This window comes from Pocillopora verrucosa, chromosome 11 (assembly GCF_036669915.1).
Source record: "Pocillopora verrucosa isolate sample1 chromosome 11, ASM3666991v2, whole genome shotgun sequence".
In the NCBI taxonomy this organism is placed as follows: Eukaryota; Metazoa; Cnidaria; class Anthozoa; order Scleractinia; family Pocilloporidae; genus Pocillopora; species Pocillopora verrucosa.
Window position 1 is genome coordinate 5151019 of NC_089322.1, and position 25792 is coordinate 5176810.

Here is a 25792-nt window from a genome sequence, read left to right on the forward strand (position 1 = left end):
AAAAAATCCTGACGTGATGACCTTGCTCCTCAGAGATATCTTTATTTCAGCAGTTAACAGTTGGAGGACAGGTAAAGGTTTTAAACTTATAGTACTTGCAGATATAATAAACTGCTATTAAACTACAAAACATATTCGTTTTATTTACCAGCATCTTTAATGGAAAGATAATACTCAGATTTTAGAAATACCTCTCATTGTAAAGAATCTTATAAAAAGCACTCTTAATAGATATCAATTTTCATTTAAATTTGTAATTTCATTCTTTGAAATGATGGGTGGAAATTTATAACTTTATTTCAGTTAAATACAACATTTCGGTGAAGTGAAAAAACTTTTGTTTGCTTAATTTATCTTTGGGCGTAACGACGAAAATTTGTCAATGAACGCACAATGTATCAACACAAAAACATATGAAAAAATGTATTTTAGCGGAGATGTATGCTCCAGACACCGGATAATTTACGTCTCCGCGTTTCGTGATTGTAAAGCATAACCTAACCGTTCGAAAATCCTCTTCAAAAGTGCTTCAAAATCGATTATAAATGCAGCCATTTTTTTAGGTTATCGCAAAAATAAGACTATTTGGTCACTAACGTATTTTTGTGTAGCTTTTGATGGTTCAAACAGAAAAACAAGTCAGCGGTCAGGCTGCTGAGCAACATTCAAAATGGCGGCTTTCATGTAATATCTCTATCAAATTCCAGGACAATTTTAGAAAGGTTAGATTATCCTTTAGAATCTCGCAAAGCTTTGAGATTCATAAATTCGTATGTACTTTGTAACGGCGACGATAAAAGTTACATGGTTCCTGTGGAATCTATATCCTTCTCCTTAAATATGATAATTGATTTAGCGTATATGACTTATATATTAATTTACGGAATGTTCCCACTAATCTCCCACGTCAGCGTCGCGGTCCCCTACGAGCCACAAAAGATGGAACGACACGGCCAGGAGCCCGGTGCCGAGTAAGTCACCCAGCGCAGTTAAGTAAGGGATACTGTAGTTGTCGGGATCTTTGCCTTGTTTCCACATCCAGTGAACCAACCAATCGGCTGTGAGGAGAAGAATGGCGACCTGCGAAACGAAGTTGGGGAATGTCCTTGAAATACAGTGCACAAGTAATTCTAGAGATTTATTGAAAATATTTGTAACTCGTGGGACGGAGGAGTAGGGCAATGAGTAAATCTGAGTTTCCATGATGATTCGAGCCTGTTAGCAGTTCGAATTTCGTGGGCACAAGCTTAACCGAGGTACATTATAATAAGTTCAAATATCAGGTTCATATTTGATTCATATGTGACACGCGTCCAGTATACTGCTTAGCCTGCAACCTGGTTCTCCTTTGTGGCGTAGGACGCGCGTTTCTTCGCCCGCGGAAGGTTTGAGACGAGACGGGGAGAGTTTCGAGGGGTCTAGCTCTAATAATGGGGCTCGCTTGTTACATCTCACTAAGATCAGTAATCTCAAGAGCTATGGACGCTTAAGTAAAATAGAATTAAAATACTGCAAATTTTGGGCTTGGTAAAGAAACAGAGAAATATCTCATTCGTGTTCTTACGCGCACAGCCTGTTTCAATCGTTCAGTTGATAAAATGCAGCGCAAAAGTTAAGGGCATGATAGCTTGTTACAGGCGTTCACTTCAGTAAGTGAAACGATGGGTGATGGCAAACAGTGCGATAGTAGCGGAGGAGTTTAAAAAAAACGAGAGAAGTTTGGGTCGGGTCGCTTTCTGCCGCTGCATCGTGCCGTTTATTATTTCGCTTATTTCGCTCCGTTTCTGAAAGAGGCTAAGGGCGCGAAAGCAGTAGCGGAGCAAAAAAAAAAGAGGGGGGAGGGGGGGGCTAGTAAAAACCAGGCTTAACTGAACGCCTAGAAAAGGTTTTCATAAGCACGTCGATCAAAGCAGTAAGCGAGACGCTCGTCACATATGAACCTGGCTCGCCATAGGATTCGCTATTGCTTAGCGGTAAAAAATTTGAGCTTCGATTCAATTCTCATGGTGACTTATACAGATATCTATGGTCGAGACAAGAAGGATAAATCCTGAGCTCCTAGTTAACAAATACCTGTATCAGACCAGCCAGTACATAGCCAGAAGTGAACATTAGCGTTAGAGTTGTATGTCCCGCCTGTAGTACACGGATTGTGTACAAAAATATCAGATTTCCAGGAATAACCATGAATAGCAACACACGAGTGGTCCGAGCGTGCACTCCTAGGATGGGGAAAAAAATTGGTGAAAATTTTTATCTGATAGACTATCCATAGTTCTCCAAGGAGCCAATAAAAAGACTCTATTCCTAAGTCTCAAACAACAAAAAGGAAAAAAAAACGCTTTCGTACATCCAGGTAAGCTGACAAGGACACTAGGGGAACTGATACATGACGATCCCCTATACCCCACGCAAAACGAAATGGTTCAGGAATTACGTTTAATTCAGTTCTTAAATCACAGGTCATGTTTAAATAAAAAAAAATTCATTCATGCAAACATAAACGGATCTTATCATCTTTAACCACGATTCACGAGGAAAAATTAATCGCTCAATCACATATCATGAAATAAGTATAGGGGACCCTCTTTCTCCCTATGAGTGACTGGCGTACAGTCTCTCCAAGTACAATATCACCCCCGAATCACACATTAAGGTCTTGAGAATAAAGGAAATGATCACCAACTAAAGAAAGTCTTGATTGCTTAACAACTTCTCCTTGTCAGCACCCTAGGTAATGTATAGAGAACAGTATGGAAAATATGCCGACTGATGTTAGGGTGTAAGGCGCTAATGCAGAATCACGCATACCTGATCCAAAAAACGTATCAACGCAGCCACGGAATTTACTTGATTCTTGTACCTCACCAGGTTTGCCAAGTTGGTGCAGACCAGTTGAAAGCCGGCTTGCCTGAACAGCGACCAAATTGCCTCCAACACCTTAAAAAACGATGCGCACTCTCGTTTAAACTATTCAAAACAAGCTCTATTTCAGAAGTACAGAGTGCAATTTTTCACTTGCCCTTACGCCAAGTGCAATTTGTAGTCTTTAAAAATTTACAAGTGATTATTACATCAAATAAGATGAAAGAGAAATCATGTTGTTGCTTGTTAATAACGAACATAAAATGACATCACAGAAAGTCAAAACCGACAAAATTTTAGAAGTATGCGCACGCTATTTGTAATTTGCTCTCGTTTCAGCCAATCAGAAGCGCGTATTTTTTTCATGTACATTATTAACAAGGTTTTACGTGACTAGGGTTGCAATGAACTTCTCTTGATTCGACTGTTCAACTCACCTGAACATGTTGACTGAAAGCGTTCGAATACATAAGATTCACCCAATCCTTAGAAATATAGTATAACTTATTATGATTTCTATGCAAAATAGAGCGCTTTACGACTGAGTGTCGTGAAACCAATAGAAAAGTTATCACATCGGCCGAGAAAATTGTATATTAATATGAATTTCTTAACTGAGTGGAAAGGCCACTGGGATGGGTGACTTGACTTGAGGTCATGACGCACAGACCGGGCGCAGCAAGGTCCGTACGTCATGAACGAGAAACCTACCATTCATAACTGGACTAAAGACTGCAATTCCATGGTACTTATCCACTGCATAGTCCAGAATGAGACCACCAGAGCTGCAAACATAAAGAGAAAACCCAAATTTTATGTTGTTAAAAAAATCAGCTCGGTGAGATAAATACACGATAAAGTAAAATATTAATTCTGTATAATTTTCTTATTCTGTCTTATACGACATTCCGACTCGGATGTCATAGAGCATAACCATAAATTAAGTGTACCATAGAAGATCAGCTCTTCTGCGCAGAGAGACAAAGTTTGGCGCAGGCAATCTCCCCCCCCCCCCCCCCTTCACCAGCAAGATGGCAAAAACTACCATGATAACATTACCTGCTAATGACCATTGCGCTAAGAACAGGGGTCCACCCAGTGTAGAGTACGTCATGTGTGAAGGTATTGTGATGTGTGATGTACACCCACAGGGGGAGAATGAGGAAGAATCCCAAACAGATGACAGGTGCTATCCAATGATGGGTGCCATCTTCAGAATCTAAGATATGAGAGGTCGTTCTATAGTCAGCTTTAAAATCAATCTGAATCAGAGTTAGTTGTAAAAAAAACCTGCCTCAACTAGTAAACCGCCACGAGTGACCAAGACAAAATTTCTCCTTACAATATCAATACACTATTAAGCAGACAGAATCAGAATCTAAGAAATGAAAGGCTGTTCTTTAGTATGCTTTCAACTCAATCCAAATCACAGTTACTTCTAAAAAAAAAACTTGTCTCAATCCTTAAACAGTCATGAGTGACCAAGACAGAATTTCTCCTTACAATTTCAATACAATATCACACAGACAAGTGATGAGAAAGAAATAATGAAAAATATAAGAGGATTACCATATTAGTGGATTTAATAACAAAATTCTCCATACTAACATCATAAGAATTTTATGGCAAACAGTACTTTAGGAGAATTACTTGTGACATCTTGGGAGGGGAAAAGGGTCAAGATATTGCTTATCATTTGGTCTACTTGAAAACAAACTGAAAATCAGACACGCAAAATTCTTCCATCTATGAAATTATTTTCACTATTTCTTTTCTGTTTAATGAGAAATTTGCTTTTTCCATCTCTACTCTGTTTAAAGAAAAAAAATACCTTAAAAAGAATAACCCCTTTTTTGAAGTTGCAAGCAATTTTGATTGAGGTTAAATTGGAAAAAAAAACACTGTCAAAAGGGGCTATTTCCAAACTTTTGAACATCAATGCATTTCTAGAAAGCTTTCTTGTCAATATTTAGAAATTACAAATTATTACCAGAACCTATAGTGTATCAAGTTTTAAGCCTTTAACTCCCAGTGGTGATTAAAATGTAACTTCTCCCTAAAAAATCCATCCATTATCCAGCAAACAGGTAAAAAGAATAATCAAGCTTATCAGGTCGAAGTTGTTATCTTGATTCAACACTAAATTCTCATCATTTATTTACAACAAAATGTGTAGCAGCTAGAGGGGAGAATTAATAATCAGATCTTGGGAGTTAAAGGGTATTTAATGATAGAATGAATTCACATCACTATTTAACCAAAACTTACCAATACAACTATGTAGGAATCGACTAATTGCGGACAAAAGTGCAAGTGTGATGAGATCTCCCAAACTAGCTGCGATGGGTGTTGCTACATTATCAGGATTAATGTTAAATTTTCTGGAGCTGAGAACAACTGCAACCATCACAGAGCCAAGAATCAAACTGGCTAATGTGGCTGTAACCAAACTGCTGGCACAGAGCAGAGTGGCATGATGAATGTTGAATTCTCCGTCAAGTATCCATCCCATGACTACTGCAGCAAATGCCGCCAATGCTCCTACTACAGTGGCCTGAACCTAAAGCATTAAAACACATCACTTTTTAAACCATTTACACTCCAACATCAGTATGCATATTCTCCATACTGTTCTTTATACATTTCTTAAGGTGCTGACAAGGAGAATTTGTTTACCGATCAAAGGTTTCCTTTGTTGGTGATCATTTCTGTTATTCTCATGACCTTAATATGTGATTCAGGGGTGATATTGTAGGGAGAAATTAGATGCTTGTCACTCTAAGGGTTTAAAGAGTTAACAAATAAGTACTGAAGTGAACATGGGTGCTGATTGGCTGTGCAAGAGCAGCCTTTGCAAGCAGGGATGGTGCAATGTTTTGACAACAAACTCAACCAGAAAGCAAGCTGCATGTTGCATTTCTTGAAGGCATTTACAAGTAGCAATGCCAAACTGTTTTCTCCTCTGAGACAAACAGTGAAACTGAAAAACTGAAACCTCCTCTTTGGTAGAAGATTTTGCTTCCCTCTGATGGTACAACTCATAGGGAAGTAGAACACAGTAGATGGACAATTTCGCATAACTTTTCAAGAGCCATGCTCTCAAAACACATCCCAAGGCCTTACTTGCCTTGGTATTGCATATCTCAATCAGGGCCAACTGCCATATTTTCATCAAGAGTATGGAAAACTCCAGTTGGTCACTAACAGAAAAGGCTAGGTACCAAGAGTTGTTTTAAAGATGAACAAACCTGTATCAATGCAAGGTTTCCTCCTATCAATTTCCATTGCCGTTTTGCACAATCCATGCTTCCTACATTTGCCTTGGAAACAAAAAAAATAATGAACTTTTGAAACATCCCTTAGATTCTGACAATAAAAAAATTTGAACACATTTACTCAACAACATTGCATTAAATGTGACCTAAAAAATAAATTGTGGTTCATAAAGTAATCTGAACTATTAATCCTTTAACTCCCAAGATCTGATTGTCAATTCTCCCCACTAGCTACTATATTTCCTTGCAAATTAGTTATAAGAATTTGGTTTTAAATCAAGATAACAATTTCTACCTGATAAGTTTGAGTATTCTCATTACCTGTTTGTGGGATAATGTAGGGATATTATATGGAGACGTTACATGTTTATCACTTCTGGGAGTCAAAGGGTTAAGTGTCTCAAGTAAGCACAAAATTCAATGAAGAAAGAATAGGCTTAATCACAGACCTTTTGATCCAGAGTCCAACACACTTTTGACTCCTTCAGACTAATAATCAACCTTACATTGTTGCTAACCTGTATTGTGATCTTTTCATTTACTTACCGCAGTTGAAAGCCTTGATGCCAATGTCATTTCTAGATTTCCTTTTAATCCAAGAAGAGCAGGAACCAAAATGAAAATTTCTGAAATGTCTTTGTAAACTTGCCAATGCTGAAAGAAAAAAGGTAACAAAAGGGGGCTTAAGAAAAAAATTCTGCATTGTAATTAATCCAGTAAAAAAAATGCTTATTTGTGATTGATAAAATTCTTATGTTCTCGGAAAGCTGACTGATAAACTGAAGAGGCAAGATGAGAATTCATAAAATTGATTAACGCTTTAACTCCCATGTGTGACCAAGACAGAATTTCTCCTAACAGTAACAATACAATATCAGTCAGATAAGTGATGAGAATAAAGAAAAATACAAATTTGGGGATAATTAGTTGATCCACTACTACATTCTCAGAAGTAACATTATAAAAATTGTATAGTTGACAGTGAGGAGAATTACAAATTTGATCTGGGAGTTAAATGGTTAACCCTTTACACCCTAACATCACTATGTATATTCCCCAGACTGTTATCTGTAAACTCCTCAAGGAGCTTAAAGGGAGACTGTGTAACAATCAAGTGTTTCTTGAGTTTGCGATCACTTCCTTCATTCTCGTGACCACAATGTTTGATTCAGGGGCAATAACGTTGAGGGAAATTAGATGCCTCTCACTCTTGGGGGGTTGAAGTGTTATCTAGGCAGGTACCATTCTATAAAAAAGGAGATTTCCCTTGTGTGGATACGCTGCCGTTAACTTTGACCATAGGTTTAAATATCACGTTCCTTTCATTCAATCTCATTATCATATATCAACAGATCAACAGCAAAAGATAAAATAATATTTTAACCAACGATAGCGTAATTTTAACCGATTAGTTACCACAGAATACGAAGGTTTCTACCTATAACCTTTTCAAAAATAATTAGCCACCTTATTCCGTTTAACCAAATTCACTCAATTAGTGAAAGAAAGTCATCGTTATCATTGTTGTCGAAGAAACGGAATAATACCTTACCTGAACAACATCGAGTAGTATTCCAGCTGAAACAGTTCCAAATCCCGCGATCAGAAAAGGAAAAAAGACTTGAAGTCCAATGGTAAAAGATCCTTCCTCTACATTTGTATCGCTAGATCCCACTATATCAGTTTTAAATTCATCTATTCCTTCTTCCTGAAACAACGGAATCCGTTGATCGGAATTTTCGTAAGAAATATCTCCATTCAAATGTTCGTGTGATGACGATGAAATATCACCATTCCGTTTGCCTAAACGTTTATTTTCGAATGACTCATCTTCCCTGCTTTCGGTCCATTCGTTCAACAAGTGATGTGACTCTCCATTTTCACGATCGCTCAAGTCCTCTTCGTCGTACGAAACGACAGCGATTTTCGGAACCATTCCTGTAGTCTGTTTGCCGACGTCGTCACCTTTGGATAAAAATTTCGACTTTACTCTTTTCCTAACGGACGTTTCTTTGGTTTCAATCTCTAAATTAACACAATATTGGAAGAGGCCAGTTACAGATAGTGAATTCATAAGTGTCTGGAAGATCCGTAATCGATATCATTCGAGGATCGTAATTAACAAATTCAAAGTACATCACATTTTTAACCCATGATGATCGTCACTGATCTCTGTAAGCGGGCTTCGACGTATGTTTGCCTTAGTAACCCAGCCTGTCTTTTTTTTTTTTTTTTTAAATTACCCAACACTACCCTAGAAAGAAATCTTGTACAAAACCCTTCTCCAGCTCCCTTACAAATAAAGTGACTAATTCAAATACCAGTTCTATTTGAGAGATAAGGCGAGATTCAGGAAAATAAAACTAAACAAGCCAAAAAATTCAAAGACGGATTGAACCGACCATTTCTGTCGAGTTTTCCCTCAATTCTAGCTTCAGAAAAACGAAAAATAATCTCAGTGAAGAACGGTATAAGCAGGAACCCATTACCCGGAGCCTCCATGCCAGTTGTATCTTTTTATTTTTAGAACTGAGATATGTGGGGGGGGGGGGGTTCTTTAATTTCCTGCCAAAACACGCTGACGTTCGCATAGCCGGCCCCAAAAAAAATGACGGTCAAAGACGAAAGGCTTTCCTTCTCTGCATGTGACATAAACAATAGAAGACTGAAACGCTCGAAATGTCAGCTTTTTTAGCCTTTACGGTGGCCAATTTACGTTTTCAATTCAGTTGTTAACACTAAATTACCAGCGGTAGCGTATGATCTCTCGGAACAATAATTTAATTTGTACCTATGGACTGAATAAGGTCGGGCCCTCGGGGGAGTAGGGAGGGGTTGCTAGTGATAGGCTAATGGAAACGTGTCTCAGTAAGACTGGATGAGGTCGCATTTCCACTTCTGGATTGACTATGATGGCCTTGTATTTTCAATGAAATTACTAAAATGGAGTCGCATATTTTCCAGATTTTGGGGGTAAGAAAATTCTAGTAAGTAAGAATTTAAAAATATGCGGACTCGCGGTTAAAAAGTTGTTATCGTATTACCAAAGGAGACTAATATAGGGTCTTTCATTGATCAAGGAATAGACTATTTAGGGTAGAAGTTCTGAGGGGCCAGCGGCACAAACTCAGCAAAAATTTACTCAAGTACCCCGTGGGTAGAGCTAGCTTGTACCAGGAGCTCATTGCCCGGAGCATCCATCTTCCATACTTACCCTCTGAGTCAACCCTGTCCCGTATCTTTTTATTTTTAGAAGCATCTCCCACGGGGTTTTTCGCGGGTGTTTACATAGTAGCCAATCATAAGAGAGCTGTGGTCCTCTATTGTTTACGTTACATGCAGAGAAGGAAAGCCTTCGCCTTTGGCCGTCAGTTTTTTTGGGGTGCTATGCGAAGGTCAGCGTGTTTTCGCAGGAAATCAAAGAATCACAGCAGAGCATCATACTTTATAAGATCACGCATGACCAGTCGACCTCATCGCCTGAAGAAGACTAGCAGTATGCAGTCGAAACGTCGCGATTTACATCACACGTGACTATATCGTGAGACAAACGAAGAACTTAGCTTTCATTGCTAGTCACCACGATGAATAACCACAACCTTTTCTACTAAATTACCTGCCTTACTCTCCCACCGATGCAACACCACACTTTCTTTAGAAACTTTACTTACCCCCTTTATATACTACCGCTGACGATTTGTGCGCCAGTGCGCATCAGAGCCAAGGCGGAGAAAACCCTTGGCGACCGACTATTAGGTATTGAGCTTAGGTCTTCCTTGGAAAAAAGCCTTTATCACTTAATACGTTTAGGTAGTTAGGGCGGATTGAACTAATAAATGACGCATCTTTTCATTTAAATTTCTTTTAATGCACAGCTTTTTAAAAACTAAATGACATTGATGTTTTCCCAGTCTAAAGTCCCAGTATGATAAATCAAATTCTGAGGGCTATGAAAACTCTTGCTCAAGCTGACGGCCGTGTTCTTGTCCTTTTTTCATCTTCAGTCGTTGTGTCCAGCTTTATAGTTGTACATGCTACTTACATAAGCAACTACTGCAAAACAAATGTTTATAATTCCAATTAGGACGCTTGAAATGAGCTAGAACGAAATGGATCGAAAACGAGGACGAACGAGGACAAATTATGTGAGCGACTGGTGACGAAAAATGTAAGTCGCCTTCCCTTCTTCCTCCCTTGCACAACTCAGCAGAAGGAGTTTGGGTACGAGGTAGTGAAGCAGCTACTCTGAGAACGCACGCGCACGTCTTCCTAAGGTTTTTAAACCACATCATACACGCGAGGATCAGTTGATTGATCATAAGGGTGTCCTATCCAATCTTTCGATTGAGGAATGAGCGAGCGGGTGCGGGAGAACGACTGCTTGAATGAAACCTTACCGTCTGATTTCTCTCCTTGAGTCCAGCCCCCCCCCCCCCCCAACGATCGTGCACAAGGGAGACAGTAGCCTTTTCCAAGCAACCATTTGGTAGCGACGAGCACACAGAAAAGCAGGGTTAACAAGAGCAAAATTCTTTGGTAACTAAGGAGAAACCCTTGGGGATCAATCATTATTTGTCGTCAGGGGGAGAGGGGTGGTCGGAGGATTTTGAAAGGATCACGTGGTTTTCGGTTATAGAGGGGGACGCTAGAAAATTTGCTGCCGATGGAATACCGAGAAGCCCTATAAGGGTATCAGGTAAATTTTATTGTGATACAACCAAAATACTCGGAACGCCCTCCCTCGGTGATACTCAAACTGAATCTACCTAACCACTCCTACCCCCCCCCCCCTTTGTTTCCTTAGCTAAATACGCGCTCTATCAGCGGTTTCGGCTGAGTGAAAAAAAAAAAAAAAAGACAGACAAACACGCGTGGGGGACGCGAGGAGCACACGTGGATCGGGGTCGCACGCTTCGTGTTCAAACTGAATCTACCCAACCATTCCTACGTCCCGTCTGTGTCCTCGGCTAAAAACGCGCTCTATTAGAGGTTTCGGCTGAGTAAAAATAAATAAGACAATTCAAAACTTGTTTACCGCCCGAGATCGAGGCAATCACAATGTCCACTGCAGCATTTTGTAGGTTGGCCTGGCCGTTGGCGCAGACGATTACATGGGTGGTGGGCCCCCAAACAGACACGACCTTTGTCCTGGAAGGAAGGGAAATATACTTGTGAAGTGATATGATTGCGTTTAGTTCTTAAAGTCATACTTCCGAAATACAATCTGCACTTGAATTTTTTTTCAAAAGAGGGGGCAAACATGATAGCAAACATAAATGATTGCAAACGTAAATTGGCAGATTTGGCCATCAAAAAAGCTGGCTGGCTTGGAATTTTTCCCGAAACATTTGAGCGGATTTTAGGATTTCAGAGATACGGTGGATTACGGATCAACCTTAAAATTCTGCGCCAAATTTCGGATTCTTTCCGCTATAAAGTTGTTTCAAGGGTAGCTTCATTAGCCCCCTGGAAACTCCGATCGGCATGTTGGTGTTTTTTGGCCCACTAGACTTTTGGTTTCCACAGTTAATAACTTATATGCGGCGAGGAACTGACTATACCGTAGGTATTTTATCAGCAGCGCTCTAAAATGTATGCAAATGCAACGCCAGAATTACTACACAGATTTCATACCTACCGGAGCAGCCATGCTCGCTGAAACCATAGCGGAGACCAATAGTAGCAACAAAAAACCCTTACTTGCCATGGCCGTGATGCACCGCTCTCGATCTCTACCTGAACTGAACGCTTGAGTTGCGGGGCTCCAATTTAATCTTAACTTTTCCAAACATTGTTGGTAATCTTTACCTTTTAAGTACAAATGTTTGAATAGTTACAGGTGTTTAGTGAATGTTTCCTCTCTTATCTTATCTTTAAAGATAACACGGGTCAAAGTAAATTAGCCTTTGAAAAACGTTCATCTCGAATAGCGTTATCTCTTGTTTCTTGTGCCAAATAGTTTTTGAACGTATCTGTTTTATTTGGAATGTCATATTTTACCCTTTAGGGATCCGAGGGGGTTAAACATTTTTATGTGTCTGAAAAGGATGGGCTACTGTGAAAGTAATATTTGCAATCATTTCTGAGTGGTCCTGTTTTTTTCCTTTTTATACAATAAAAAAATAAAGCACTAATGGGAACAACAGCTGGTCACTCGTAGGTGGGCTGCATTAGTTTATGCGCAGGCGCTGGCTGGCAAATCTCACCCCTATAATTAGTTACTAGTCCCTCAAGCCGTTTCAATACTTGTCGTTGTTTAGTTATTAGGTGTCGTTGTTTACATTTCGCAATTGTGTCAACAAGGATTAAGGCTTTGCACCTAACTTCATTGTGCTTACTTTCCATACTGTTCTCCGTACATTCTATATGATAATGACGAGGAGGATTTGTCAAAAATCAAGGGCTTCTTTCGGTGGGTGGTCATTTTCATAACTTAAATGTTTGTAGCAAAAGATGCTGTAAGGAGAGTTTTCCCTTCCTACTGGCTCTGACCAATTCAGTTTTGAACTTGTGTGTTTAGTGGAATTTATCTAACCTTTTACACCTCATGCCACCTATGTTTGAATATTTATGGGTGTTTAGGAAATGTATTCTTTCCCATAGATAACATTTCGCAATAATGATAACAGGGAATAATGATAACAGGGTAAATTTAAGCCTTTGAAAAACTTCTTTGATTGCTCTAAATAGTTGTTGAACGTATGTTTGGTGATATTTTGTAAAACGTCTTTAATTAAGAAATAATAATCGCCTTACTATCATGGGCTATTCTGTTCAAGTAAAAATTGAAATACGTATGAATTAGATTAATGAGGATTCAGCCACAAATTTCAGTGTGGCCCGAATGTCATAAGTACTTGGTGGTGTAGGAGATGAGAACGAACAAAACCTGTCTTTGATCCTCTAAACATGCCATCATAAAATTATTGGGATTGTTTCATTCATGTAAACAAGAGATAAGAGATTAAAAACAACACAGAGCGGTCTGTAAAACCACTGTACTTGTGCCCAAGTAAAACAAAAACAAAAAATTGTATACGCGCCAGCTGTTAGTTAGGATTTCTTGAGGCTGTTTTGCAAGAAAAGGGTGCCGCGTTTCGTACGTGGTCTGCGTAGTTCCGACACAAGCAGCTCGACTCAGCGGCGACGCAAACGCGCGAGAAGTGCACAAGGGTTCTGGCACGAAAATGAGACCAGTGTCAGACCCCTAACCAACCTCTCACACGCTCGCATGTTTGAATCTAGATCTCGCGGGTTTCATCGCTTGTGGCTGCAGCGCAGCCGCAGCACTATAATATATAAAGCAGTGCATAGGTATAGCCAAGATACTAACATACACGAATGTTTCTAACTCCCAAAGTCTGAAAATACATCCTTTCACGATTTAGTGCCCCCCATCCCACAGAATAAATAGAAACAGATGAAATATGTACTATGCGGCAGAGAAAAACAGGATTATCCTTTTTAAGCGGGTTAGACATCCATCAGTAAGCGGCTCAGCTGGGAAAAAGGGTACAGACAAATAATAATTTGCTTCCTTTCATCTTCGTTATAAACGTTTAATTCCCTGCAACCAACTGACTTTAACCTCGGCCATGGCCTTGACATTTCATCAAGAATTGATGGATGATCTTGCCCCACCATCTTAAAGGCTTAATCTTAACCCGGGGATATCTCATGGGAACACTGTTTCATTTGGGTTTGGAGAAAGACTGGAGACGAGTGTAAATGAAAAAAAAACAACATGGCGGCAGCTGTTGAGGGAACTCCTCGGAGGGTTCGTGCCTTGCTGTCGAGTTTTCTTCACTCGTCGGACAAAAATGGAAAAGCCAGGTATGCATAATGAGAAACGATAAAAGCCATTCCGTTAGTTGAGATGAACGGATTGCACAGAAAACGACGTTCTGACGCTAGTGATATCAAGTTATTCCAAGAATGCAGCATGCAACTGTAATGTTTGAAATGCGTTCACGCTGTCTTTGATGTGGTCGTTTGCCCGTATTGTAGCGATCTAACGTTCCCGAAACGTGTCAAATCTATTTGATTTAACTATTTTTTTGTGTGGATTTTAGATTTTCCTTCACTAACCAAATATTTCCGTGGAACACTTGATCAATGATTATGTGGTGTGCGTCACAGCTTACAGCTAGCTTTTATCGATCATCGTAAAATAATTTTGATCTGTTTGAAGTTTGAGACAGTCATGACAAGTTGTTTTTAAATAACGATACTCTACTGGAATTTAAAAATTAACTGCATTGTGTGCCATCAGAACACAGATATAAACTTCATTTCGTTATACATTTGGTCCTATCATGGACGATTGTTAACAGCTGTAAGACTTTTCATTAAAATTTTCTTGTTTCCAAATTTTTAAGCTATCTTGATTTAATCAGTGATCACCTGAGCACAAAAAGAAAATTTGACAAATGTAGACATTTTCCATCTTAGAGTAACAACGAGTAATATTGATAAGAAATGTTGGCATCCGTGAATGACACTCAAGAACAGGCAGATATTATCCGTTTCGATGGTCTTCTTTTGTATTCTCTTTCATAATCTATTTTCTTTGATAACCTTGCAGGTATAATAAATTCAATTCTTAACCCTGTAACTCCCATGAGTGACAAAAAAGGAGTTTCTCCTCACAATATTAATACAATATCAAGCAAAAAAAATTATGGCAATAAAGAAAACTTTTAATGAGGGGATGAGGAGTTGATCCAATACCAAATTCTCTATACTAACTTCATAAGAGTTGTATGGCAGATGGTAAGGAGAATTACTGATGAAATCATGTGAGTAAAGGTGTTAGGTTCCTTACTTTTATGTTTGTTTTTATTTTTATTGAAAGTTTGAGGAGGATACAAACTCTTTCTATTCATTTTAAACAGTGTGCTCTTTGTGTTAAAACTGCCAATTTGTATTTCACTGTAAGAGGAACTTATTTTGTTTAAGAATACAGCTGTTGAGCAAAGTAAACCACTTTTTTTTCTAGAACTCTCGAACAAGATGATGCCTCTTTGGACTCAGTTTGTAGAAGTCAGCCAAGAAGTAAAGAAGCATTTTGGAATCGTGTGGAAACCTTCTCTGTATCTTTTAACCATATATACTTCTGATATACACCACTGTATACTATTAACTCTTTACCTCTTAGCAGTGATTAACATGTAACTTCTCCTCATCATATCCATTCATTGTCCAACAAACAGGAAATGAGAATACTCACACTTATCAGGTAGAAGTTGTTATTTTGATCTAACACCAAATTCTCATAACTGATTTATAGATACATTTGTAACAGCTAGAGGGGAGAATTAAGCACCAGATCTTGAGAGTTAGAGGGTTAATTTTCTTATCAGTTTTCTTACTACTTTGACCTTCCCATTCCATTATTTTGGTGCTTGCTGGCTTCTTCTTCTTTTTCTTCCTCTTTGTAGAAGTAATTGCTTAGGGTAAGGTTTAAGGTTAGGGTTAAGGTTAAAGAACTTAATAAGTAGTTAAAAAACCATAACAGCGGCTGAAAGATTGAAACTCAATAATCAGGTTGGGTGGCAAGAATTCAAACATTAAGGTCATGAGATTAAATGAAATGATCACCAACTGAAGAAACTCTTGATTGTTAAACAAATTCTCACCTTCATCATCTTTGGAAATGTATAGAGAACAGAATGGAGAATATGCATTTTGATTTGAGGGTGTAAAGGGTTGGAATGCACATCCTAAGTCACTGACATGCTTACTAAAGTTTCTGCTCTCCTGCACTTTTTTGATCACCATTATATCTGTTTATACAAAGATCCTAAACCTCTGTTACCCAAACACTGCTTTAATTATTATTTTCTTAACTAAGTGCAGCCATTTACATGGTTTGCCAAACCTCTTGCACTTTCACCTCTCCACTGTGCACAATATGGCTGGGAAAACAGTGAAGTTGACATCCTACAGTGTGTTAGCTGCCGGGCATGTCTTGATGCTACCATATCCACTACATGGGATTCTGAAATTTGTGAGTATTTTATATATTGATATTTGACTAAATATAATAAATTTAGGTCTTGATGGTGGCTCCACCTCTGTCCCACCTCCAGATATATGAGTGTGAGACAATAGCACGACCTTGTGGACAAAACCAAACCTAGTAGGGGAAGCAGGGGATAATGCATGTAATCCACATTAAGATGTAAATTAATTGTCTAACAGATCAGATTGGAGCGAGTGAGGAAGGGTTTTTTAAGTCCATACCAAAAACTTCATAGTATGGCTAATGTCAATCCATGAGGTAAAAATAGAGAGTTAAAATAAATATTTTAAATTGAGTACTTACCATCTTTAGTTACAAAAATGTAAATGTTGTGCTATGGCAAACAGGATTTTTTTAGAGAGTGCACAGAGACTGTCGGAAAAATCGACCTTGGATTAAAAGCAAATGTTCTGATAGTACCTTTTTTGGTTGAAGATATAGGACATACATGTGCACATATATCCTTGGTATCCAAGCCTCATATATCTGGACTTACATTTACACGATTAAATGTCAGCTTTCAAACTGATAATAGCAAAATACACTCCTCTTTCTTATTCAAGCTGAAAGTTTAATGTATCAGCATGCAGTCTCCATGGCATGGAACCATTTCACTGTTAACTCAATTTAACCTTTAATTTTAGATGCCAAGACCTGTGAACAGCTAAGGGAAGCACTTGTCAGTGGTCATTCTAAGCTGTGTCCATGGCCGGATAATCCTTGCCCTGGTTTGTAATAATAATATTACATCTCTTGTTGTGTCAGAATTCTGTTTTACATTTAACTACATGTGCTACTCAGGATTGAAATTAAAATCAGCCCTCTTTTGGTAAGCTTTTGATTCAGGCAACTTATGACCTGCTGTTAGGAAAAATGAAATGAGCATCTTACTGTGAAGGATACATGTCAATTTAACAGGATTCCATATGATCATTTAGTCTGATTGTTCTGGTGAAGGTAGTCCTGGGAAGGACTGTTATCGGTTGTGGTGACAGACATTTTGACAATCTGAGCAAAAAATATCGTCATAGTCTAGGATGTGGAAACATCAGTCTCTACTACCCATAACAGTCCCTGTCAGGACTACCCTCTCCTAAAAAATCAGACCACACAATCTAACGTTACCATGGGTTAAAACCATTTACTTTATTAACACTTTACACCCTACCAATAGTATGTATATTCTCTATACTATTATTTATACATTTCGTAAGGTTCTGAAAAGGAGAATTTGTTTTACAATCAAGAGCTTCTGTAGTTGGTGATCATTTCCTTTATTCTCATGATCATAAACAGGGCGTGAAATTAACTTTTTTTTCTGATAGCCACTTGGCTCCTAAATTCTTCAAAGTGGTAGCCAATTCAAAAAAAGTTGGTCGCCATTTTCAAAGACAAACAAAATCTTTCTTTACGCTGTCAGCGTTCTAGATAGACCCTCCAAAATTAAGTTAAGGAAAAGATCTTTAACGTGCTACAAGGTGGACACTAGGATGGATGATATACAACCTTCAGGCTCATCTAAATCCAAGATGGCGTCTAGTTATCGATCGAGATGCATGTGCTACGTTTTGGAAACAAACTTAACGAGGAAGTTTGCCGCGGGTTTCTCTTTGCAAATCTTTTTAATTCACTATATTTCTTGGTAAGATTATGATGAAACGTTCTAGTCGCCAACTTGGCGACTAACTTTCATGATTTGGTCGCCAAAGTGAAAAATTTAGTCGCATTGGCGCCTGTATTAGGCGCAATTTCACGCCCTGATAAATTATTGATTCAACAGTATTATTATAAGGAGAAACTAGATGCTGGTCACTCTTAAGGTTTAGAGGGTTAACAGGATTCTATTCAATTCCTCTTTGTCAAACAGAGTCATTTGTAAAGTTGCCATTATACAGTTATTCACAATGGCTTGAAGACTACAGGGCAAGATGGAAATCCATTATTACCCTTGTTGACGAGATCCCACTTGTTGATGAGCAAGCCATCAAGGACATGGTAATGTCTCTTGACCTTTTCATTCCCTCGATGGAATTAGTTATTCTCCTTTCCAGCTCTTGTACATGTTCTCTGAAATTAGTAATGAGAATTTGGAAACACCGGTATATAAAGGTGTCACCCTTCAGCTGATAAGTTTATCAACTCTCATTCCCTGTTTGTTGGATATTGTGTTCAGATTGTTTGGAGAGCAGTAGGTCAGTCACTGCATTTTGTGATTGAAAACATGTAACTTCTCCCCATAAGCAAAAGGTAATGAAAATACTCAGACTTATCAAGTAGAAGTTGTTATTTTGACTTAACCCTAGATTCTAGTAACAAATTTACAAGGAAATGTGTAGCAGCTAGAGGGGAGAATTTACAACTAGACCTTTAGAGTAAGAGTACATTTCATTTAACCCCTTACACAATAACATCGTTATATAAAATTCTGTGACAGTAAGACCTGTACAGAAGTTTGAACCCATGACCTCTACGATACTGGTGCCATGCTCTACCAACTGATCTAACAAACCAACAGGTTGATCAGCTCCCAGTTAGCTTGTTAGCTCAGTTGGTAGAGCACTTCACCAGTATCACCAAGGTCATGTGTTCAACTCCTGTACAAGCCTGAATTTTTATTAGGCTTTATTCTTATTACTGCCTAAAGTAGTGTCTATTACTGCAAAGATCTTTCTCATCTTCATTTATGAATCTGTTGTTCCATTATATGATATTCTTACATTCACAGCAGGTAAGTCTTATGTTGTCTTGGCATACTACTTCTTTAATTTTTTTACTCTTGTGAAATAATTTTTTGTAATTTCTTGTTCCCCAAGGATTGTCTAACGCCAGGTCACATAGAAGGACTTCAGAATTTAGTTGACCCTGGATGTATCAGCTGGACAAGGAACGAACTGGACTTAGAACAAGCCTCCAAAGCATCTTGTATTATAGCACTTTGTGGTTGGAGGAGCAGGTAGTTATTAATCCGCGAGCGGCCCCCAAAAATTAGCGCCTCGGCATGGGTGTGTCTCCGCCCCGCGGGAAAGTGCGAGGGCTTGAACAACGCGTACGGCCGAGAGATCTGCAATGGGTCCAGAGATTCGAGAAATTTGAGATTCGTCTCAAATCTTCCCGCGGGTGGAGAAACGCGCGTGTTGCAGCGCTTTTAATGAGAGCCTGGTCGCTGGCTAGGTGGTGGTCTGCATTGCACACAATATGTCATCTCTCTTGAAGTGTAATCATTCAGTTGAGGGTATTAGTGAAAAGGAGAACTGGTGGTGAAAGTAGGTGGCATCTCCTCATTCTAAACTGAAGTCATCATCGGAGTAGCACAATGCAGAACTCTCAGTTTTAATTTTCTTAACCCTTAACTCCCAAGATCTAAGTGAATTAGTTTGGAGAATTCGGTGTTAGATCAAGATGATAGCTTCTACCTGATAAGTTTGAGTATTGCAAATCTTATCTAACAAACAAGTGTACGTCAGTATAAACTACGATCAGTTCTTCCTTTTCGGCAAAATCCGTCGTGCGAGTAAAAAAACAAAAAAAAAATTAGTGCGAAAAAAAAATTGATGTTTGTGCGCTGGAAGAAAAGATGGAAGTGAGGCGCACGATGAGTATCACTCTCAGAGTTCCACGCGGCGCACTGACATCAATTTTTTTTTTTCGCTGACACTTTTTGACTTTGCCGATAATGAAAGACTGTTCTTAGTCTAACGTCAGTAATGATATGGAATCGTTTAACCCACACATAAACTTATTTTACTTACCCTTCATAGCATCACCAGTGATCCTGATGTGAATACCATATCTTGTTCATTGTGTCGTCGAGAGCTGGGTGTGTGGAATTTTTTCCCTTTGACACACGTCGCGACAGAGCAAGATGATGGACAAGTCCATGATGCCCCGTCATATCTGGACACCGGACAAATGTTTGCGGAGGATACGAGTTTCAGAAACATCACACACCAGGAAGAGTCTGGAAGTAGAGAGATCAGTGGAGAAGGCGACAATCAGGGAACAAGCTTGGCGGGTAATGGAGAGCGTAGCTCGGAGGGGGATAAAGGTGATCCCACAGAACCCATGGAAGAGGGTGATAGTTTTGAAAAAGGAGACAAATCCTCAACAGAAGATTCCACAACGGAGACAGTTTGTGAATTAACAGAGACTTCACGTACATTGACTGTTAAATCGACATCAGAGCCAATGGGGCTCAAGTCTCCACTGCATCGGTCATTATCCAACCTGCCTGGGGAAGAAGCAACTGAATCCCTCTGTGTAGAGGTCGAAAATGAAAGTTTAACAGAGAGACTACAAGATGTGGAATCTGAGCTGGAGTTTCTGGGGTATGGCCGGGAGGGTGTTCCTGAGGAGAACGACGGCCGGCCAAGAGCGAAGAAGAGGAGGCTGCAGGTGAGCGAGTCGATGACAAGCGCGCAGCGTTGATAATTAGCGAAAGGTCTTGGTTTGATTCCTGGCTGGGTTGTTGTGTTAAGGTCCTGGGAAGGACACTTATCCTCAGACCCCTAAGAGTGGCTCGCGTTGATTTAATTTTTCCTTACAATATCACCCCAGAATCACACATTGAGGTAACGGAAATATGGGAAACGATCACCAGTTAAAAAAGAAACCTCTTGATTGTTAGACAAATTCTCCTTGTCTGCACCCAGGGGAACGTATGGAGAAGAGTGTGGAGAAAATTGATGTTGATGTAAACGGTGTAAAGGATTAATCTTATAGTGCCTCTCTTCACTTTGGAGTATGAAAGGGGACTGGTAAACTGTCAGGGAAGCCTGATGGAATACTGGGGTTTAACGTCGGGTGGAGTAGCAAACCATCGGGGGGGGGAGGGGGGAGAGAGTAGCAGTACCTCTTTTTCATGCGAAAAGTCGGATATTTTCGAACAAGATAGGTTTGACTTGCAGTTTTAGTTTCTTAGTAATCTAATGTGCTATGTCGGTGGGTAAGTGATACCTTTCAAAAGGCTTCAACTTCTATATTATGACACCCTAAGTGCTGGTAAAACAGGGTCCAATTGAGGGACATAGCCTTGCAGAGCAGGCGTGATTTTGTTAAGCGAGTGCTCAATGTTTTGTGGGTGGAAGTTGTGGCTGCCATCTTTGGTTTTTACAGCAGCAGAAGGCTGGGGAGAGAAATAAGTGAATAACGGTCAAAAAGAAGGAGAGGAGTGAAGGGGTTGTAGAATTCAATAGAAGTCATTTCGTCGTTGCAGGCCTAGCAACTCACGGTAACAGTTCATCTTCTAAATGCGATGTCTAACTTCTTTTACTCCTAGGAGATCGAAAGGAACACTTTTCACGTGTTATCAGAGCACCGCACGTGGTGTCCGTGGGTAGTGACTATGCGTGGTAGTGACGGTAACACCACACCACCGGGGTGGAAGGTACTCCTAGGAACACTTCTTCCTTCAATGAGTCCATCGGCAACACACTTCATTCATGAGGTACCACTGACGATTAAGTAGTTGCCCTTTGATTAACTCTCCTGTGTTCACCCCCCTGTGGAGCGAGAGAAGGGGATCAGGGAGGGGAGTGAGGTTAGAGTAGCCTCGAGGTGCAGAAATATGGATGCAACTTGAGTAGGGCAGGTGAAAGTGTCTGATAAAGGAACGCTGTGAAACCTTTCACCGGCTGGATCGATCTGTGCATTAATTCGCTTCGTGATCTCGAGCAAACATTAGTAAGAATAAAGAATATTATCGAGCAGGAGACTTATAACGTAAAACCAAATTCTCTTGAATAGCTATCAATGATCTGTTTGCTCATTAGCAAGGAGAGAATGCTTTCATTTCATGATGGGGAGAAAGTGAAGTGGACAAGTATATATGCACCCTTGCGCGTTCTTAGTAGTTTCTGATTGGCCGATGAAAAGGGAACCGCGCTATGATTGGTTGAGCTGTTAGGCGACCAATGGTCGTACAATCCTTGTCGCTTTTGATTGGCTGACATAGAATCAACCCGTCTATGATTGGCTGTAGTAACAGCTGAGCTTTTTGAGCGCAACTCGCTATTGATTTGTAGGTTTTCCAAAAATTTATTTCTTTTTATTTTTATTTTTTTGTTTCCAATGTAGACTCATCCACAAGATGCGTGGAAAACAGTGAGAAAGTTACTCGGCGAGTGCTATTCCCCAGCGAAACAAACTTGAGGCCAAGAAGTACAGCCGTGAAGGGGAGTTGAAAAAATATTAGTCCATGATTCGGAGATTCCCGAATGTCACGTAGTTCATGAATAAGCTCAACCCATGTTGTAATGAAACCATGTTTGAGCAGCTGCTGATGCTCTTTACAATACCGCACAGTCAATTGAAAATAGTGACATTTAATCCTTTGTCTTACAGCATATTTAAAGGATTGTTTGAATTTTAAGGCTGTGATTTGAGACAACTTAAAATGTATGTAAACACTGTTGTGTTACATGGATGGCGTGACCAAGTGATAATGAAGTGGTCACGCAATTGCGAGGAAGAAAGTGTTATTGAGAAATATTTCGACGTAGTCAACGTGACAGACCTTGAGGATGCAGCCGCTGTGTGCGTTACAGGATGGATTTGGATTTTTAGAGGACCAAATGAGGTGGAAAAGAACATAATTTGATGGTCGTTTTTATAGTTTTATTCGAGAGCCCATTACCTGGAGCCTCCATACCAATTGTACCCTTGAGTCAACCCTGTCTCGTATCTTTTTATTTTTAGAACTGAGATACGTGGGGGGTTCTTTAATTTCCCGTGAAAACTCGCTGACATTCGCACAGCACCCTTAAAAAAATGGTAAATTTTCCGCGCTTTTCGCCATTATTGAAATACTTTCGTGCGGCCTGCATGTGACATAAACAATAGAGGACCACAGCTCTCTTATGATTGGTTATTATGTAAACACCCGCGAAAAACCCCATGGAAGGTGCTTCTAAAAAAACACGGGACAGGGTTGACTCAGAGGGTAAGTATGGAAGGTGGAAGCTCCGATAATGGGCTCCTGTTTTATTGTAGAGCATTTTAAGATAAGAGGATGCCGTTACGACCTCAAGATCTTTTGTAAACATCTTCATGCAAGTTATTTACAAATGCTAAATATTTTAAGGTTATTGATAAACTTTTATGCGCTCTTAGAGCGCGTTTTAAATGAGTATCGTAAAACCAAAACCAAAGTAATTGCAACGGAATCAGAATCGAAAATATTCAGAAGAGTCAAAGAGAACTTAAAGTCGAAAGAGGCAAACCGCCTGAAGAGCGGGAAAATGCGGGCGACCAAGTGGAGATTGGTGATATTCTTGCCTCTGATTGGTTGAGAGAATGGCGCGAGTTTTTTGAACCAATCGTGGAGTGAATCAAGTAAAAACCAATGTAACTCCAGATTTCTTTCGACACTCGATTGAAATTTCACTAATTCGGACAATTTTAAGTAACTGATTATAAGTAAGTTTCGACCACTTTCTTTCCTGGCTGACGGAAAGACAGAAAGATGAATCGTCGAGCGGGCGCATGGGCGGAAGGAAAGACCCTCAGCGAATAGATGTACAAACGGAGGGAGGACGAACGAAAACTCAAACGACAGAACTCATGGGTGAAGAGATAAACTATAACACAGGCAGCCTTGAAGTTATACATACGAACAGTTAGGAAACGAACCAGGCCCGGATGTCAAAGGGCGGATTACGCTATCCATTGGATATATATCTATTCGGTGGATAGCGCAGTATGTTTTGTTGATATTTATTCGGTGGATAGCGATTTTTCCGTTGGAGGCGTTATGCGGCCTCTGAACAACTGGGCCTCAGTACTGCACTGCTTTGTTAATGGCGGTTATGCCAGAAAGTATTTCGAAACTTGATTTTTACCTTAGGACTGAGATTTGTTGCCCTACGCTCATGAAGTAGTTTTGTTTCATTCGTGACATACGGACAGTGAGAATTAAAAAAAAAAACAGCATGTAGCAAAAGTTAACTAAGAAAAACTTTTTGAACCTTTCTTGACTGACATTTGAAGATTAATTATGTCGTTTCTCTTCTATCTATCGATGCAGAAATTATTGTAAAAGGTTCTGTAAATAAACAAATAATTAATTTATTCCTAATAAATTTCTGACTGGCTGATCTCTGCCTATTGCCTATTAGGATAAGGAGTATGTATACAAAAGACAGAGCTTTCCGTACGCTCTGGGGTGGAGGAGGGGACCATGTTATCAATTAATGTTTTATAAGATATATATTGTGTAAGAGAAGGATTTTTAATTGAGCGTCGAAAGGAATCCAAGACTGACAGAACTGTGCTCAACTTCGCTCTGTGATTGGTCCAGAAAACTTGCCCCACCTTCACAACTCAGATTCCAAACCAAAAACAATCGTGCTTTGATCCCTCGTTTTCCCGCGCTTTTGGTAGTTTGCTTGATCTCACTTTGAGTTTTTATGGGCTCTATGTGACGTTTTCCTTTCTACCGGCTGGCTGTTGTGATTACTTTGGTTTTGCCATTACGACTCTCAATCGAAAAGCCGGCCTATTAGTGCGGATAGGTAGAAAATATTGAAGCAGCGATGATATACCAAGAAAGAGCTTGGATGCTGAGGAAGAACAAAGTAAAACGGACCTTACTCTCGGAGTTCTGCGCGGCGTGCGAACATTAACTTTTTACGGCTAATCTTTTTAGACACGCACGACCGACCTCACCGAAAAGGAGGGACGCCTCGTAGTCTAGAGGTCTCCGTAGGATATTTCAAACCATACTAGAAACAAGACGCAGCCAAAGAAAAGAGTGATCTATCTCGACCGTTTAATCGCCTTATTTTCATACGGAACTGTAGATATATCTCTTCTCAACAGATGTTACGGTATAATCTAACCGACAGAAAAATACTACAATCCTACAAACTCAACTACTTTGTTAACCAGCGAGTAATGTTCTTAACAAGGAGCGACTCCTAAAGCAACATAACACTTATCGTTAATAAACTTAATTAAGCTAACCAGAGTCTATATCCCAGTTCACCACTGATGACACAATCTCACTGCTGTCTACAATATTCCTTGAAATAAGCGATCTTCCGCAGTAACTCTCTCTCGATATGGCTTCCAAAACAGTCCCTAGTGAGTCTTTTCTAAAAGCCTATATTTATAAAAACTACTATAACGCAAACAGATTCCATTTTTCCATGCGTCTGTTCAATAACAGATACGGGGATACGTTTCTAAAGAAACTGTGGTGCTGCGTCGGTGGGAGATTATAGCAGGGTTATTGGTATTATCAACTGAATTAATAACGTAAATTGGCCATCGCCGATAAAGAGTTACAAAGCTGTGCAACTCTTTACAGTGGCCAATTTACGTTATCAAGTCAGTTGATAACACCAAATTGCCCTTTTCAGTAATAGATCACTGATGGCGTCAAAATGTGGTCTGAACAAAACTGTGGCGCCTGAAACCGCGGCGAATGTCTCATTTAGGTTCAAAGTTACCACATTTTGAATTCTCAGGCTAATTTCTGTACAGACTTACGGCAATATGGAATCTATTTTCTTTTAAGATAAAAAAAAGCCAAAGGGTATTAATGGTGACGTCATCGATACGTCTATCCTCCAATACATCATAGGTAAGAACCAATCAAAATTCGTGTCTAATTTAGCTTATCATATAATAA

At 39.5% G+C, this 25792-nt stretch overlaps 2 protein-coding genes and 1 long non-coding RNA gene across 3 annotated transcripts; 1 reads left to right on the forward strand and 2 right to left on the reverse strand.

Annotated features, from left to right (window-relative positions):
- Positions 1–26: 26 nt before the first annotated feature.
- Positions 27–8317, reverse strand: LOC131795275 (solute carrier family 41 member 1-like). Its single transcript, XM_059112845.2, has 9 exons — positions 7693–8317; positions 6687–6794; positions 6114–6185; positions 5134–5425; positions 3925–4084; positions 3577–3650; positions 2812–2940; positions 2074–2222; positions 27–1080 (listed from the first exon to the last, which is right to left on the reverse strand). Exons 1-9 carry the CDS (start codon positions 8212–8214, stop codon positions 895–897), a joined length of 1692 nt encoding a protein of 563 aa, XP_058968828.2. The 5' UTR covers positions 8215–8317; the 3' UTR covers positions 27–894.
- A 1701-nt stretch (positions 8318–10018) lies between these two features.
- Positions 10019–11894, reverse strand: LOC131795256 (uncharacterized). Its single transcript, XR_009341025.2, has 3 exons — positions 11779–11894; positions 11176–11288; positions 10019–10193 (listed from the first exon to the last, which is right to left on the reverse strand). It is a non-coding gene; the product is annotated as an uncharacterized lncRNA (long non-coding RNA).
- Positions 11895–13878: 1984 nt separating this feature from the next.
- LOC131795336 (zinc finger C3HC-type protein 1-like) lies at positions 13879–25522 on the forward strand. Its single transcript, XM_059112916.2, has 9 exons — positions 13879–13973; positions 15139–15232; positions 15999–16149; positions 16809–16892; positions 18032–18159; positions 18978–19117; positions 19923–20556; positions 21440–21607; positions 22237–25522. Exons 1-9 carry the CDS (start codon positions 13885–13887, stop codon positions 22309–22311), a joined length of 1563 nt encoding a protein of 520 aa, XP_058968899.2. The 5' UTR covers positions 13879–13884; the 3' UTR covers positions 22312–25522.
- Positions 25523–25792: the final 270 nt, after the last annotated feature.

Bases quoted from the DNA above. Each gene is read 5' to 3' on its own strand.
- LOC131795275 (XM_059112845.2), bottom strand. From the start codon at position 8,214: ATGAATTCACTATCTGTAACTGGCCTCTTCCAATATTGTGTTAATTTA. The intron at 6,186-6,686 runs GTAAGTAAATGA...TTTGTTTCCAAG, and splicing joins CATCAAGGCTTTCAACTGCG to GCAAATGTAGGAAGCATGGA. The intron at 1,081-2,073 runs GTATTTGTTAAC...TTCGTTTCGCAG, and splicing joins TACTGGCTGGTCTGATACAG to GTCGCCATTCTTCTCCTCAC.
- LOC131795336 (XM_059112916.2), top strand. From the start codon at position 13,885: ATGGCGGCAGCTGTTGAGGGAACTCCTCGGAGGGTTCGTGCCTTGCTG. The intron at 16,893-18,031 runs GTTTGTAATAAT...TTTGTCAAACAG, and splicing joins GCCGGATAATCCTTGCCCTG to AGTCATTTGTAAAGTTGCCA. The intron at 19,118-19,922 runs GTAGTTATTAAT...TACCCTTCATAG, and splicing joins CTTTGTGGTTGGAGGAGCAG to CATCACCAGTGATCCTGATG.